The sequence below is a fragment of the Pristis pectinata genome, chromosome 1 (genome assembly GCF_009764475.1).
Source record: "Pristis pectinata isolate sPriPec2 chromosome 1, sPriPec2.1.pri, whole genome shotgun sequence".
NCBI lineage: Eukaryota > Metazoa > Chordata > Chondrichthyes > Rhinopristiformes > Pristidae > Pristis > Pristis pectinata.
The window spans coordinates 74670430-74687382 of record NC_067405.1 but is presented as its reverse complement, the minus strand read 5'-3'; the positions used below and the strand labels follow the sequence as shown (position 1 = coordinate 74687382).

General features: G+C 45.0%; 1 protein-coding gene across 2 annotated transcripts in view; it reads right to left on the bottom strand.

Moving 5' to 3' along the window:
- Positions 1-12192, bottom strand: part of LOC127573112 (melanoregulin-like) — a 33166-nt gene extending 20974 nt beyond the window's left edge. Inside the window, exon 1 of one of the 2 annotated variants that reach the window (XM_052021015.1) lies at positions 11853-12192. In XM_052021015.1, coding sequence (XP_051876975.1) covers positions 11853-11959 — 107 coding nt within the window. In that variant the 5' untranslated portion in view covers positions 11960-12192. The remainder of the gene's footprint in view (positions 1-11852) is intronic. The other variant, XM_052021026.1, reaches the window with a different exon arrangement.
- Between the last annotated feature and the right edge of the window lie 4761 nt (positions 12193-16953).

Genomic DNA, 16953 nt, shown 5'->3' with positions numbered 1-16953 from the left:
TAGCGAGACTTGGACAATATTCAGTCTTGGCAAGTGAAATTCTCTGCACACAAGGGCCAGACAGTGACCACCTTCAACGTGGGAGTGCCAAGCCTCCAATCCTTGACATTTCAATAATTTACCATTGATGAATTCCCCCACCAACATTTTGAGGGTTACAATTACCAGTAAGTTAATTGGACCAGACACAGACAGTGCAATTGCAAAAGCTAGTCAGGTATTAATACTAGCGAGGGACTGAACTCCTGATTTCCCCAAAGACTTTCCACCAATTGCAAGCCACGTCAGGAATGTGATGTAATTTTCACCACTCCCCTTGGTAAATACAACTGAGGACAAAGCAATCCATTTGACTGTCACCCCATCCAGCACCTTAAAACATTCAGTCCCTCCACCCACAGCACACCATGGGTGAGGTGTACCTCATCTACAACATGGACTGCTGCAATTCACACAGGTTTCTTTGCTGGCATCTACCAAGTAACTTGACCATAACCACCCAGATGGACAAGCCCAGAAACTGTATGGGAACACCGGCAGCAGGAAGTTCTACTCTTATATGACATGGAAATGTTCACTTTTGCTCTGTCATTGCCAGCAAGAATGTAGCACATTAGTAAATAAAAATAAAGAAAGAAGTATTCCCATTTCACCACAGTTCCTTTCTTATAAAGATATTTTAAAGATATTTACTTATTAGTCACATATACATCGAAACACACAGTGAAATGTGTCTTTCTGCATTACTGAGAATGTGCTGGGGGCAGCCCACATGTGTCGCCAACATAGCATGCCCACAACTTCCTAACCTGTACGGCTCTGGAATGTGGGAGGAAACCGGAGCACCTGGAGGAAACCCACGCAGACAGACGGGAAGAACGTACAAACTCCTTACAGACAGTGGCGGGAATTGAACCCAGGTTGCTGGCGCTGTAATAACGTTATGCTAACCGCTACACTACCGTGCCGCCTTGACCATTTCTTGAAATATGAAGAATTAGATCAAATTTTAAACTATAGCTGTACATCCAGTCACAGAACCAGCATGCAATCATGAACTTATCCATCTTGTGCATACCCTTTGCATCTGTCTTCCATTTGTTTTGCCCGCCCTACTGTTCCTCTGCAATGTCTCCCCCCCCAGTGGTTGATGCAGGGTCAGTGGGAGACTGCTTACTTATAAAATGGAGGATCGGAGCCTAGGAGGTCTGGCTTTACATGTCTCTTTACCCATCTCTCCTCACAGGCTGGGCTGGTTGGCTGATGGGTAACAGCAAGGCTCTGGGGGAAAGTCATTTGTATGATCATGAATGCTGTCATTTGAAACATAACTGATTTGTGCTCCACAGAGTTAATGCCACTCCCTGGGTACTACTTCTACAATCCTTGTCACCTTTTGGAGAACAGACTGCGGCTGGCTTGACCCTGCCATCATTATAAGATGAAGCTCAAATTTTAGAATGCTACAAGTAATCAAAGGAGCTCATGGTTAATTGACTCTGTTGTCAGAAGAAACCTTCTACTTTATGGTCCTGAGGTAGACTTGAGGTGAGCAGGTGTAACTCCACATTATACCCTGTGTTGCTTTATATTATTTGTAAGTTAAATGGCAATTTTCAGCAATGAGACAATGACATAGATGACAGAAAGTGATGCTTACAGCTTGCAAAGGTTGAGTTACAACATGGTTGGTGGGTTAATTAATTACTGTGGATTACCCCTAGCATAGGTGAGTGGTAGGAGCATCAGATTGGAGTTGAGGAACGTGGGAGAAAGAATAATTTACAGGGAAATAAATGGAACATTGAGATTGCTCTGAGAGCAGACATAGACTTGATGGGCCAAATGCCCGCCTCTGTATCATAAGGAAATATTATGAGACATGTTACTTCACTTAAATCCAGACATGCTTCAATAGGCTTATTGAACATAGGTTTGCTTAAATCTATATTTCAATAGATTTGCTTATAACCTTTTCATCATACTTGTTACCATCCATAATCAGCCTATTTACCTCTTTCCATTACCCCACCCCATCATAATCCTCTTAGACGGCCTTCAAGAACAAATCTGGTTCTCTTTCACTATTTAAAATTAGGTTAGGGCATGGGAACTGACTATTAATCCATGTCAGCTGCCAACCAGACTTCTACAGCTTATTTTAAGCAAAATAAAAAATCTTTTGTGTTACAATTTATGGCTTCCCAGGATAGTAAAAGTAAATGCATTGCAGTTATTCGCCTGGGCTACAAAACCAACAATCCCTACCGCCACAGACAAGGGCAACAGTCATAGGGGAACACTACCACCTGCCTGTTCCCCTTCCAGCCACACAACACCTTGATTTTGTAGTATGTCATTGTTCCCTCATTGTTACTGAGTCTAAGTCCTGGAACTGTCTCCTGAACAAATATGTGGGAGTAAGATCACCAGAAGGACTGCAGCAGTTCAAGAAGGTAGCTTATGATCACCCTCTCAACTGTAACTTGGGACGGCAATAAATGCGAGCCTTGCCAGCAACAAGCAGATCCCAAAAATGAATAAACAAATGAGAAAGATGCCTGAAGCACTGGTTCATAAAATAATGGAAAAATATCTATTTTTCATATTGTGTACTGGATTAGTTCTTTCGATCAACATTCTGCCTCAGTCATTTTCTCAAGAGGCTTAAATGATAATCCCCAATTGATTATACCATTCTCATCCATAATTGTACATGGATCTAGCCAATTAGTTCCACCGTGAAATGCAATATCTCAGTACAGAAACATGTTAGTTATTGCAATCAAGTTAATCCTTGCAAGGAGAGAATTATAGAATTCTATAATACAGAAACAGACCATTCAGCCTGTCATTCTTGTGCTAGCTCTTTGAAAGTTCTATGCAATTAGCCCCTCTCCCATTGCTACCTCCTTCATACCTTGACAAGGTTTTCCTCTCCAATAATTTATCCGGCTTCCTTTTGAGTAAGGCTGGATTTGCTTCCACTACATCCAATGGAAGGTTATTGGCTGGAAACATTTACACAATCTTTCACTTTCATTTGCTGTGTGACCTGTTGGGTTTATCTAACATCTCCATATCTATACACTTGGTTCTTCGACCAAGTACTGGAAATCTGTGGTTACTTTCTAACACTAGTAGTTTTTCCTTATTAAAGCTCCATTGAAACTCCTTATAACTATGAACATTTCTTTTACACCTTTCCTTAATCTCCTCTGCTCCAAGAAGGATAGTGCTGCTTTCTCAGCCTCTATATATTTATATTGATATTCACCTCTGCACTCGCTAAACCTTAACATCCTTCCCAAAGTCTTTGTTCAATTCTGAGCACCAGTCCTCCAACCTATCAGTCCTAATTAGTGACTTTTAACTTCCAAGCCATTTCAAGATTCACAATAACTGAGAATTCTCATGTCCGTCCACCAGAATTGTTGCCAATATCTTGTAGTCTTGATGAATGGTATGAAACTCTCTGCAGAGCCCCTTTAAAGATCGAAAATACTGGAACAGTCTTGGATCGGAAATGTTAACTTTCTCTCTCCATAGATGCTACCCAACCTGCTGAGTGCATCCAGCATCTGTTTTGCTTTAGTATTTCCATTATCTACAGATCATTGATTTTCACCATAGAAAGGTCCACAGTTTGGCCGAGCATTTTAAGCTGCACTGTATACCCCAACATTACAGATGCTGGAAACTGGAGATAAAGAAACAAACTACTGGAGGAACTCAGCAGATCAGGCAGCATCTGTGAAGGGAAACATTTTGGGTCAAGACCCTTCATCTGGACTGGACTATTGTGTTGGTTAGTTTCCTTGTTAAATAATAGGACAATTATATAGTACTTGGAGCAAAAACCTGTACATGTGGAATTTTCTCCATAATCTGACCGCATTTTTTAAATTCAATTTGCTTTTTCTCTTCTTCTGTTTCTAATTGCAGGAATTTAAAGTAATTGTTACCCTGACAGCTTTGGTCAGCTTGCTGTCAGATTTTCCCTGTATGCTCTTCAGCTCTTTCCCTCCCTGCAACATAAATCACATTTGCTTTTACGCATATTAAGTTCTGATGAAATGTCCTTGACACAAAACACTGACCCCATTGCTCTGCAGTTGGGGAAGAGAAACATCTGCAGCATTTGTTATCTTGCAGCCTTTATGGGAAGGGTTGGATGAGGCATTGTGTAAGCATGGGTCAGGCCTCAGCTGTGCTTTTTTTAAAATATTCATTCAGAGGATGTGGGCTTTGCAGGCTGAGCTAACATTTAATTGCCCATCCCTAGTTGCCCTCGAGAAGGTGGTGGTGAGCTGCCTTCTTGAATCACTGCAGTTCTTCAGCTGTGGGCGTACCCACAACGCTGTTAGGGAAGGAGTTACAGGATTTTGACCCAACTGTGGTGAAGGAACGGCAATACATTTCCACCTCCTGAGGAAGTAGAGGTGCTGGTGAACTTCCTTGGCTGTGGTATCTGTGGTTGGACCAGGATAGGCTATTGGTGGTGTTCAGGAGGTGATAGCTGGATTCTCTCTTGTTGGATATCGTCATTACCTGGCACTTGTGGGGCACAAATATTACTTGTCACCTATCAGCCCAGGTCTGGATATTGTCCAGGTCTTGCTGTATTTGGTTGTGGACTGCTTCATTATCTGAGGAGTTGCGAATGGTGCTGAACATTGTGCAGTCATCAGCAGGTATCCCTACACCTGACCTTAATGACTGAAGGAAGGTCATTGATGAAGCAGCTAAAGATGGCTGGGCCTGGGACACTCCCCTGAGGAACTCCCGCAGAGATACCCTGTGGCTGCGATGATTGACCTCCAACCACCTTCCTTTGTGCTAGGTATGATCCCAACAGTGGAGGGCTCCTCTCCCCCTGCCCCCCCACCCCCAAGTCCCATTGACTCCAGTTTGGCCAGGGCTCCTTGATGCCATACTTGATCAAATGCTGCCTTGATGTCAAAGACAAAAAGAACAACATCAACATCCTGTCCATGCTGAATGTCCATGGAAAATTACCAGTTCCCATGGCAATCACTCACCAATTATCAGTGCCTTACAGAGAATGTGAAGAATGTGTATAGAAGCACAGAGTTTGTACTAACAAATTGAAACAGGGCAGCCAACTGAAAGTTCCATTTCAAGACAGTGGAACTTCTATAGATTTTAAATTGGCTTCATGCCTCCTCAAACTACTGATTTTTCCTTCCTTTTCATCAATTATTTCTGGATATTTTCCATCTGAATATATGAAATTACAGGCTGGAAAAAAAACAATTCCTGGAGCACCCCAATTAACCATTCCTAATCAATCTCCAAATTCCATTTCCTTCTACATTCTTGGCAATATTCTGTAAAATCTGTCCCAACACCTTGGGCAATTGAAATCAGTCTGGGAGATCATGGGCACTCAGGGTGGTGAGTCTTTGGAACTCTTCCTCAAAGGACAGTGCGAGCAAAGTCTCTGAATATTTTTAAGGCAGAGCTAGATGAATTCATGATGAGTAATAGGGTGGAAGGTTATTGGTAGGCAGGACTGCAGAAATGAGATTATAATCAGATCACCCATGATCTTATTACATGGCCGAGAAGGCTTGAGGGGGTAAGTGGGTGGCCTACCTCTGTTCCTGTAGAACAATTCAATTGTTCTACAAAGCCACTTGGCTTTGATAATCCCTGCCCCAGTTAGGAACTATCCCAGCTTCCTCGTGAAGGTGTGACCTGCTCCCTCACTGCACTAAATTCAAAGCCATACACGCTCTCTTGTCAGATGTGGGAAATGTTACAGATTTGGTAGAATGCTAAATAAGGAATGGGATACAAATTGTGTAATCAGGTGGAGGATAGATTGTAATTATGTGCTGGGAAGTATGATGAAGTATGATTCTTTGATAAATTATGGCAGAAGACAAGGAATCAAATAAGGTATGCAGTTGCTTAGGACATGGACCAACAAAGTGAAAGAAACAGGGGATGGCATTAGGTATGAGGCAGGGTAAGGTCCCACCTCCCCAAAGCAAAATGGTTGATTTTTTTCCCCCATGAAGCTGGAGAGAGCTCAGTTTCTTGGCTGTTGGCAGTCCTGAGTACTCCAGGTGAATCAAAGGGGACATGGAGCAGTTCTGAGTTGTCCAGTTGCTTAAGACCCTTCTGCAGCCTCAGAGAGAAAGGGAGGAGCTCATCTAATGTCACAAACCAAGCTAAAAGATAAACAGTCCAAGCTGAACTTGCACAGATACAGCTGTTTGATATTGTTTCAGTTGCTGCAAATTCACTCCATGGTCTGACGAAGCCAGGATCCAGGGTTTGAGCTGGTAAAGAAGTCGCCCCTCAGGTAACTGAAACCTCATGTTTATGATTATTCAAATATAACAAGGAGGACTAATTTCTCTAATTTCCCCAGAGCTTCAGGATGTCCCAGCACAACTCAAAACCAATAAAGTACTTTTCTATGGTGTTGAAAATATGGGAGTTAGTTTGTGCACAGTAAGGTGTTATAAAAGTCAACATGCTTATGGCCAAATAATCTATATTGGTGGGATTTATTGAGGTGTAAATATTGACTAGGACGCCAAGAATTAATCCCGTTCATCTTTGTAAAATGTCATGGATCCTTAAATCATCCACCTGTCTATCATTCAGGTTCAGTTTGAGAAAATAGATGGGGCCTGTTTTAATGTCTCATCCAAAAGAGAGCACAACACCTCCAACAGTACAGAAGTCTGTCCTAGATGTCGCACTCATCTCTGGATTGGATCTTGAACTGTAGGAAGGGAGACTACGGAGGTACTTGATGGTGGGAATCAAAATCATGAAGGGCATAGACAAGGCAAATAGTAAGAAACTTCTCCTCGTGGCACAGGTATCTAAAACTAGAGGCCATGGGTTTAAGGTGAGGAGTAAGAGGGTTAGAGGGGATTTGAGGAACAACATTTTCTCTCACAGGATGATTGGAATCTGGAACACGTGCCTGAGAAGGTGGTGGAGACAGAGACTCACTTAACATTCAATAAACAACCAAGTTACTATGGTTTATAATCTGTGGGATCAGATCCTTTCATTCTAATTAGAACAGTATTAACACAAAGTTAGATTAAGCACATTTCACACTATTTTACTTGACTTAAAAATCACCTTTGCAATGTATTAATACATCTGGCTAATGCAGTGAGTATCTTGAATTTCATTCCCAGTGCTTGATGAGCATATTCACGTCTTATATTCTCTTATGATGTAGGAGGAGACCACTCAGCCCATCGAGTCTATGCGGCTCTGAGTAATTTCATCAGTCCAATTTCCCACTTATCTCCCTGTAACCTATTCTCTCTCATATGCCCATCTGCTCCACCCTGATTCTCCTCCCACCCAGCTACACTGGGCTTAATTTACAGCAGCCAGTCAATCTAGCAACCAACACATCTTTGGGATGTGGGAGGAAACTGGAGCACCCTGGGGGGGAACCGATATGGTAACAGAACGTGCAAGCTCTACACAGAGACCACTGGAGCTCAGGATCGAACCTGGATCACAGGAACTGTGGGGCATGTTCTGGATATTGGAACTAGATTCAGTAACAATTTCCAAAAGGGAATTAGATACATATTTGAGGAGGGAAGGCAGGTAAAAGGGGCACATTGAATAGGTCTTTCACAGAACTGACACAGACAGGACGGGCAAAATACAAGCATAGGGATTAGGAGTAGGCCACTCAGTCCCTCAAAGTTATTCTGGTATTTAATATTATGGCTGGTCTGTCTGTGACCTCAACTCTACATTACAGTCTACCTGCAGTAACATTTCACCCCCTTGTTTATCAAGAATCTATCAACCTCTGCCTTAAAAATACTTAAAGTCTCTACTTCCTCTGTCCCCTTGAAGAAGAGTCCCAAAAACTCTTACCTCTGAGAAAATAAATTTTACCTCATCTGTCTCTTAAACATGTGACTCCTTATTTTTAAACATTCTCCTAATTCCAGATTCTCCAACAAGTGGAAGCATCCTCTCCACATCCACTGGGTCAATGCTCTTCAGGATCTTGTCACCTCACAACCTGCTGAACTCCAGTGAATGTAAGCTTAGCCTATCCACCCTCTCCTCATAAAACAACCGGCCAACTCCAAGTATTCATCTGGTAAACCTTCTCTGGACTACTCCCAATCTATTAACAAACTTTTACAAGTAAGGAAGACAACATTGTACTCAGTCCTTCACATGTGTTCTCACTAATGACCTATGTAACCAAAGCATAACCACCCTCCTTCTGTATTCAATTCCTCCGGCAACCAATAATAACATTCCAATAGCTTTCCTAATTACTTGCTGTACCAGCATATTAGCCTTTTGTGAATCATGCATCACAACACCCAGATCTGCGATAATACGCCTTTTTTGTTTTTCCTGCCAAAATGATCAATTCCACATTTCCCCACAATATACTCCATTTGCCAGACCTTTGCCTACTCACTTAAGCTATCTATATCCCTTTGTCCTCTTCCCAACTTACTTTGCTATCTATATTTGGCCCATCAGCAAATTTAGCGACCATACCTTTGGTGTCTTCATCCAAGTCATTTATATAAATTGTAAAAATTCAAGGTCCCAGCACGGATCCCTGTGACACCTTCCTCGTTACATCTTGCCAACAGAAAAAGCACACTGTTTCCTGTTAGCAAGCCAATCTTCTATGCACACCAATAAATTACCTCCTACACCATGTGTTTTTATTTTCCACAATAACTTTTGATGTGGCACTATATCAAAAACACTCTGGAAATCTGATCATAATACTCCCACCATTTCACTTTTATCCATAGCATGTGTTATTCTTTCAAGGGCCAAACAGCCATATAAAAACCTTCCATTTATGTCAATGCTTAAGCACAGCAAAAGCAATGCTTCCTCTTCACCGAAGCATCATCAAACAAAAAAATTGATACACGGCCAGAAAAAGCAACATTAACCAGATGATCAAATGTTTGTGGTTGGTCCAAAGGAGTTTCCTACCAGAAGAGAGAAAGGTAGACAGGGGATTGATTACAGAGGGAATTCCAGAGCTTTTGGCAGTGTGGCAGCTGAACTCACAGCTGTCAGTGATGATTAACTTCCAGAGTGATCAAAGGGCAGAATCAGAGGAACACAGAATTACTGGGTTGGAGGAGATTAGAGATATGGAGGTGGGAGTGGCGAGTCTGTCGAGGGATTTGAAGAGAAGGATGAGAACTTTTAAATCAAGGAGCCAGTCAGATGCTAATACAACTTGCTGGTAAGGACACAGCAGAGATTAATGAGTACCTTGAAATAATCAAGGTAACAAAGCACTTGAGGATTTCAGCATCAGAATCCAAGGCAGGCCAGAGTTGCTCAATATTACAGGGGTAGAAACAGGTGATATTAGCAATAGCACAGGTCTGAAGTCTCGACTCAACTCCAGCTCAGATGTGATACAGAGATTGCAATCAACCTGGTTCAGTTTGAAACAGTTGCCAGGGAGAGCGATCATGCTGTGTCGAGGGAGCAGAGTTTGTGATGGACACTGACAAGCATGGCTTTAGAGTCATAGAGTCACACAGCATGGAAATGGGCCCTTTGGCCCAGCTGGTCCATGCTGATCAAGATTCTCATCTAAGCTAGCCCCATTTGCCTGCATTTGGCCCATATCCCTCTAAACCTTTCCTATCCATGTACCTGTCCAAGTACCTTTAAAATGTTGTTAATGTACCTGCCTCAATCATTTCCTCTGGCAGCTTGTTCCATATACTGACCACCCTCTGGGTAAAAAAGTTGCCCCTCAGGTTCCTATTAAATATCTCCCCTCTCACCTTAACCTATGCCCTTTAGTTCTTGATTCTTCAACCCTGGGAAAAAGAGTGCACATTCACCCTATCTATGCCCCTCATGATTTTATACACATCTATAAGATCACCCCTCATTCTTCAATGCTCCAATGAAATAAGTCCCAACCTACTCAACTCTCCCCATAACTCAGTCCCTCGAGTCCAGGCAACATTCTCATAAATCTCCTCTGCACTCTTTCCAGCTTAATGACATCTTTCCTACAGCAGGGTGACCAAAACAGAACACAATATTCCAAATGCAGCCTCACCAACATCTTGCACAACTGCAACATAACATCCTGACTTCTGTACTCAATGTCCTGACTGATGAAGGCCAGTGTCCCAAAAGGCTTCTTCACCACCCGGTCTACCTGTGGTGCCACTTTCAGGGAACCATGTACTTGTACTCCTAGGTCCCTCCGTTCTACAACACTCCCCAGAGCCCTGCCGTCACAGAAAAATCTCTGCTGCTCCAGGCCTGGAGTCGGATAGTCAAATAACTTACACAGCAGTATGTATTGAAAGCAGGGTGGAAGTAATTTAAATTGCTTACTGGTACAGTCATGGAAATTTGTTAGCAGCACAACTTATGCATTTCTTACTGGTACATCTGTGTGAATTTCTGAGCAGTACAGCTGTATGTTATGGTCATATTCATTTCTTATCCAGTGCAGTCAAATTGCCACATGGTGTTGGACTCCTTTTTCTATCTTACTTTCACCTCTGGTTGGGGTTCAAGGGGGTGTGGTGCTGAGGTAATGTTGCCAGTGTTCATGTGGAAACTGATGCTGTGTGTAGATGAGAAATAGGAGAGGTCTCAAGATTAATCCCTGGTGGACACCAGACCCAATAGTGTGTAGGTGAGGAGAGAGGTCACCACAAGGGAATTCCCCAGCTATATTTTGTAAAACAAAGATTGAAAGCTAACAAGCGTAACCACACATGAACTGGAGTGTGGCGGAGACACTGGAGCAGGATGGTCTGTCAGAGGCTTCAAAGGGATCAAGAAGGATTAAGTGAAATAAATCACCTTTGTGGTAATCACAAAGGATATCGCAGTGACTTTGATCCACACAAGTTCAGAACTGTGGTAGGAGGCACCCCTGACTGGTGAGATTCAAACAAGGGAGTTTGGGTCCTCCCCAGGTTATGAACACCCAACTTATACGAATGTTTGGGAGACTGGCAGGATGTATGGGGCTGGATTTTCCAGCTGCTGCAGGGCTTCTGGCATCTCTGCTGGGTGGGAGTGGGGGGCATTTCCATCTGCCTTCTGTCCCCAGCCACCACCGCACACCTCCCCTGAGCAGCAGCAATTGGGGGCTGGGTGGAGCCGAGCAGAGCTGGGAGGGCTGAGCAGACTCACTCACCGAGTCAGTGAGACCGGATGGCGGCCACTTTCCTGCGCCTGCTCGGTCTCCCATCACAGCTGTTTCTATGATCCTCCCCCCCACACTGTTGTCCAAATCTGACTTATGAACAGTTTGGGTTACAAACAGTCCTCAGTAACAGAGCCCTGTCATAACCCAGGGACTGCCTGTACTGGATCGAATGGCCATGATTTTGGGAAGGCCAGAAGATATTCAAGAACATTGGAAAGGAAAGGGAGGCTGCAGCTGGAAAGTCTGTGAGATTTGGAGAGAGGGCAGAGGGCTCAGGGACAGAGGACCATGAGCAACACTGGGGGAAACAGGAAGGTAAGGGGAGTGGTTGATAGATCATAGGGACAGGGACCAGGGAAAATCAGGAGCTGGACGAAAACAAACGGGTTAAGTTCTCTTTGACACTATCACCTCCATTTTAGAAGAAGCAAAATATTCACTTAAGAAAAAAAATCCCTCACAATCACGCGAACAATTTAAGAATCAGCTTTTCAATCCAGCGAGTTCGTAATGGAATACAACCGAGCAACGAAAGCTAACATTTAAATCGATAGTCTCGGGGAGCTGGAGTCAGTTCTGGGGATGAAATGTTGACTTGTGCTCACACTGGCGTTGAGCACATTGTCCTTTACTGTACCTGGAGAGCGGCTGCTTTGACGGAGGTCTCACGGCACCCAGGCACTTACAGCAACAGATCGACCACAGGAGCTCCTTCGGTCCCATCGATTGCGGTTCAACCAGCATTTAAATTCCTCGCTTATCTCTCTGCACCGCTTACTGAGGAGCGGCAGGAAAGTTGAAAGCTCCGGCAACTCGCCAGCTCGTGTTATCGGATCCGGGCGGGGGCTTGCAAAGGGGCTGAGGTCCGGCCCCGGGGGAGGCAAACTGAGCGGCCCCGGGCTCAAAGGATACGTGGGGGTGGGATCACACTCGCTGCAGGTCGTCTGCCAGCTGCGGTTTCATCCGACATTGACCTCGGTTCCACTGGCCTGGGATTCCACTGCGGGACTAGAAACAGACGTTCCCCTGGAAATTGGATCGCGCCCTCTTCTGGTGCGCTAGGCGTGCGCTGCGATAGCGTCTGCGCCCAAATGGAACCCCCCACAAAAAATCATGACATTGGCCAAAAAGATTGCTGTTATGTCTCAGAATAGAGTCATAGGGGCATGCAGCACGGAAACAAATCTCACCTACCGTCAACCACCCATTTACACAAATCCCACACTAATCCCATGTTTTATTCTCCCAACAGGTTCTACCCACACACTAGGGGGACAATTTGCACCGGCCAATTAACCTACCAACCCGCACGTCTTTAGGATATGGGAGGAAACTGGAGGAAACCCACGCATTCACAGGGAGAAAGTGCAGACTCCACACACACAACGCTGGACCTGCCTAGTTCCAGGTGGGACCTCATCAGTTCCTGGCAACTGGGAACTCTAGCATTTAGGGAGGGGAATTAACCTTTAAAGGAATATTCCCCATGGAAGTAGGACAGGCCAGGGAGGGGACAGGGGAAGAAGGACTCCACATTTCACTCCAAGGGCTATCAAAGTCCCAGTAGCAAGGACAGAGGTTTTGTTAATTCAAGGAATTAGGACACTGTTGTGAAACAGATTTGAGGTCTCAGAAGGCAAGGACTCTGAACACTGTCTGGAGAGGAATGATTTATTTACAAAAGACAAACGTGGGAAAATGGTAACGGGGATAACACGCACAGTTTATAGCAAGTGTGGGAAAATCACAACAGGGGTAAAATACACACACACACACACAAAACAAACTAGGTACAGACAATCAAGGAAAAACAATATGATACCCACCACCCCTTGACTCAGTGCAGGCACAGCTCTATGCTACCAGGGACACTAACTAAAATGCTCCCAACCCTTTCAACAGTGCACACCTTACCAACAATTTCTCCAGTGCTGTTCCACGGTCCTCGGCCTGGGATGAAGCAGGGTGATCCCTCAGGGCAGGCAAAAGAGGGAGAGATAAGCACATGTGTTGGAGGGCTGGGGGCTGGGAGGGTCCAGCCCAGGTAATTTACAAAGACCAATGGCCCGGTGCCAGCAAGGACTAATCGATCACAAAGGCCAATGGCCCAAGGCCAAGTACAAAGGTGCTTAAAGGGACCAATGGTCAGGTGTGTGCTGATGGCTGGGGTGGAACCAAACCTTGATTGGCAGTGGTGTGTCTTTCGACCAGGTAATGGGCAGTGCTGTCACGTGACAGCCGTGACCCTCCACAATACAGACACCCACCAGCAATGAGGACGGCAAGAATTATTGGAGGGGTTTCCAAAACCAAAGCAATGCCAAAAGGAATTTCTAGATTTCACAAGATATGTCAGCATGAGCTCAAGACCTACAGAAGCACTGCCCTTTCAATCCCGACATACAGACAGCATCCACAATTTCCATCTCTCCTACCCTACATCCCTCACCATTGACATCATACCCTTTACATATAGAAGTTCACCCTCCAAGTGCAAACAGTGTAAAGGCCACTTCATCCTTCATTTCCATTTACACTAAGGCAGTGAAGAGAGGAGGCCAGTGTAAGTTCAGTACTTCAGCCACACAGAGGAGGCCATCCTGTGTTCGATGGGCAGAAGGGCCTCTGAGCCCCTAAACTCCTCTGCTGTGTGTGACCTGCCATCTGCCAGATATGCTCATATATGTATTTCATTGTGATTACAACAGGCTCTTTGATCTGATCTGCAGCAGACACTCTCATTACCATCTGTGCTGCTGCGTCACCATAAAGGTGTTTTAGGCACCGATTACAAGAACCACTCTCTTCTGTGTTGCCTTTGTAAGGATTCAAGACAGGAAGATGAGCAGATGGAGTGGGTCGTACAGAAGAGTGCACCAGAGAGAGCGGAGGTGGAGGAGCATGAGGCTTATGTTGACGATGAAGAACGCCACGCCGCATAATGGTGCCCGACTGCCCACACAGCACCACCTCAGAGCCAGACACTGCGAGGGATGAGCAGACTTGGTGATGGGGACACAAGATACAGGAACATGCTCAGGGTATTCAGGGCTGCAGCGTGTGGCACCAATGGTGGAGGTTTTGGTGAAGGAGCTTGAGAGGGGGAGGGTCTGTGTGTCAACACCACTCTAGATTGTGCAACCAGCTATAGAACATGGAACAGTACAGTGCAGTACAGGCCCTATGGCCTATGATGTTGTGCCAGCCTCTATAAACCTTATTCACTTACAATCTATCCCCTTCTCTCCTTCACATCCCAGAACCCTCTATTTTCCTTTCATCCATGTGCCGATCTAAGAATCTCTTAAATTACCCTACCATATCGGCCCCTACCACCACTCCCTGCAGTGCATTCCAGGCACTCACCACTCTCTGTGTAAAAAACCTACCTCTGACATCTCCCCAGAACCTTCCTCCATGCACCTTAAATGGATGGCATCTAGTATTGGCCATTACCGCCCTGGGGAATAGGTGCTGGCTGTCAACTCTGTCTATGCCCCTCATAATCTTATACACCTCTATCAAGTCGCCTCTTATCCTGTGTTGCTCCAAAGAGAAAAGCCCCAGCTCACTCAGTCTTTCCTCATAAGACGTGTTCTCTAATCCAGGCAACATCCTGGTAAGTTTCCTCTGCACCCTCTCCAAAGCTTCCACATCCTTCCTATAATGTGGCAGCCGGAACTGAACACAATATTCCAAATGTTGTTTAATCAGTCTTATACAGCTGCAACGTTACCTCTCGGCTCTTGAACTCAATCCCCGGTCTAATGAAGGCAGGCACACCATACGCCTTCTTAACCACCCTATTATGGAGCACAGTTGGGACACTTACCTGACAAGGCTAAGGCAAGTTTCTGCTGAATGCAGGAGATTTCAAGGAGCACAGAGGAGTCTATGCCCATGCAGTCCTGCAGAGCCAGGAGACCAGGACCTCCACCTTGCAGGTATGAGCATGATTTTGCAAGAGGTTGGTAACAATGGAGCCCCAGTGACAGCTATTGTGGAGGCACAGACAGCGGCCACACCAAGTCTCTCTGCTTCCTTACAGTCCCACCCTGATCCAGCTGGCCTGGTCTGATCCCTACTGAATAGGAGCTGCTTGAAACTCCAGAGGAACAGCAACAAGCCACTTGGGAACAGCCCGATGAGTAGTGAGATGATATGTGCACAGATTTCTGCCCTGACTGGACTCAGGGACTCCATGCATGAGCAGCTTGCAGTTATCCATGAACAAAGAAGTTACACGTGAACAGGTTGCTTTCCTGCATAAACAGAGAGATGCCACCCAGAATCTGGTCTCGTCTGCAGTGGTGGACCTATGTGTACCCCCCTCCACACACTCCCAAACACCTTCTTTAACATCTTTTGTGAAAGCACATTTAAAATTAAACTATACTATAAATGAGGTATCATAAAAGTCTTAAAAATCTCAACTTTTTGAGTAGGTTTAAGTCTGGCTTTTCCAAGACTGGATGACCACTTGGTCAGTTTATATACAGGGTCCTCACTCAAGCTGTCTGACCAAGGGTCTATCCTAGCCCTCAAATACTTCTCAAACGACCCAGGATGAATAAAATCCAATTCGGCTTTATTGATCAGATTGCTCAGGGAAGAAGAATGGACCAGACTGTGATTCAGGATTTTTCTGCCACTGTCTTCCAGGTCTAGAGGTTGAAACTATGATAGAGCAGTCTGGGCACTCTCAGATCATTGTACCGTTGTCTACCCACTCCCCTGAGTGTTCACCTCCCATACAGGTTCAGGCCATTCATGTTCCCCCATTATGAAAGCAGCAAGTCACCTCCCACCATGGCCCCTCAGACAACGTGTTTACCTGCACCCTACAGCCAGCAGTCCCACACTGCTCTTTCAATTAACCCTGGGCAGCAGTCTGCAACTGACCATCTAGGACAAGAGCTTCTCCTGGGCATTCACAGACATCTGTGCAGACTCAAGGTAAAAGGAAGCAGCCTCCCAGCAGCAATAACGCAGCCAATGGAGGCACTGTGACATGGTGCTGGACTTGGAAACCTATGCGGGGAAACAGGATGAAACTAGGGTAGGCAATTTTGCTGAAAAGTGTTACAATTTTTGACATTTCTATTATTTACTTTATTTTGGTAACAAGTACTTCTGAACACAACAGCACTCTTGAAATTCATCTTAATTCAGGGGGGATACCAAACTTCATAGTGCAGAAATAATCAACACTGGTGTGGCAACTGCTGGCATTGCTGCTGACACCACCATGTTTCAGCTAGAAAGGTTATTAATGGAGACCTTTAAGCGGCGTCACCACTGAGGCACACAAGGAATGAGTAGGTCAGCAGCTAAGAGCTGGAGAAAGGACCACCTGGTAGTGTAATCACATTCTAAAGTTATTGGAAGGTGCTTGGGCTGCCCACAGTGAGTTGTGAAGCTGCTCAGTCAGGTCAGCTGATGTCAGTGGAGTGCCCCTTTAAACAGACTCAAGAGCAATAAAGTAGCACATTGAATTCCTGGTCGCAGTGTGAATGTTCAAGGAAGGATGTAGCAGCTTTTGTTTTGATCTGTGCCCCTTACACTAACTCCACCAAGCCCTGCTCATACCGGTCAGGTAACATTTCGTTCCTTCCCTTGTGCTTAAAGGCCGGTGTAGTCTCGCACCAGCCTTCCTCTCTAACTCCCTGACATCCCCCTGTTCTGGACATGACATTGCTGCCAATGTCCATGCCTTCAGCTGCTTTGGAATTCCTTTC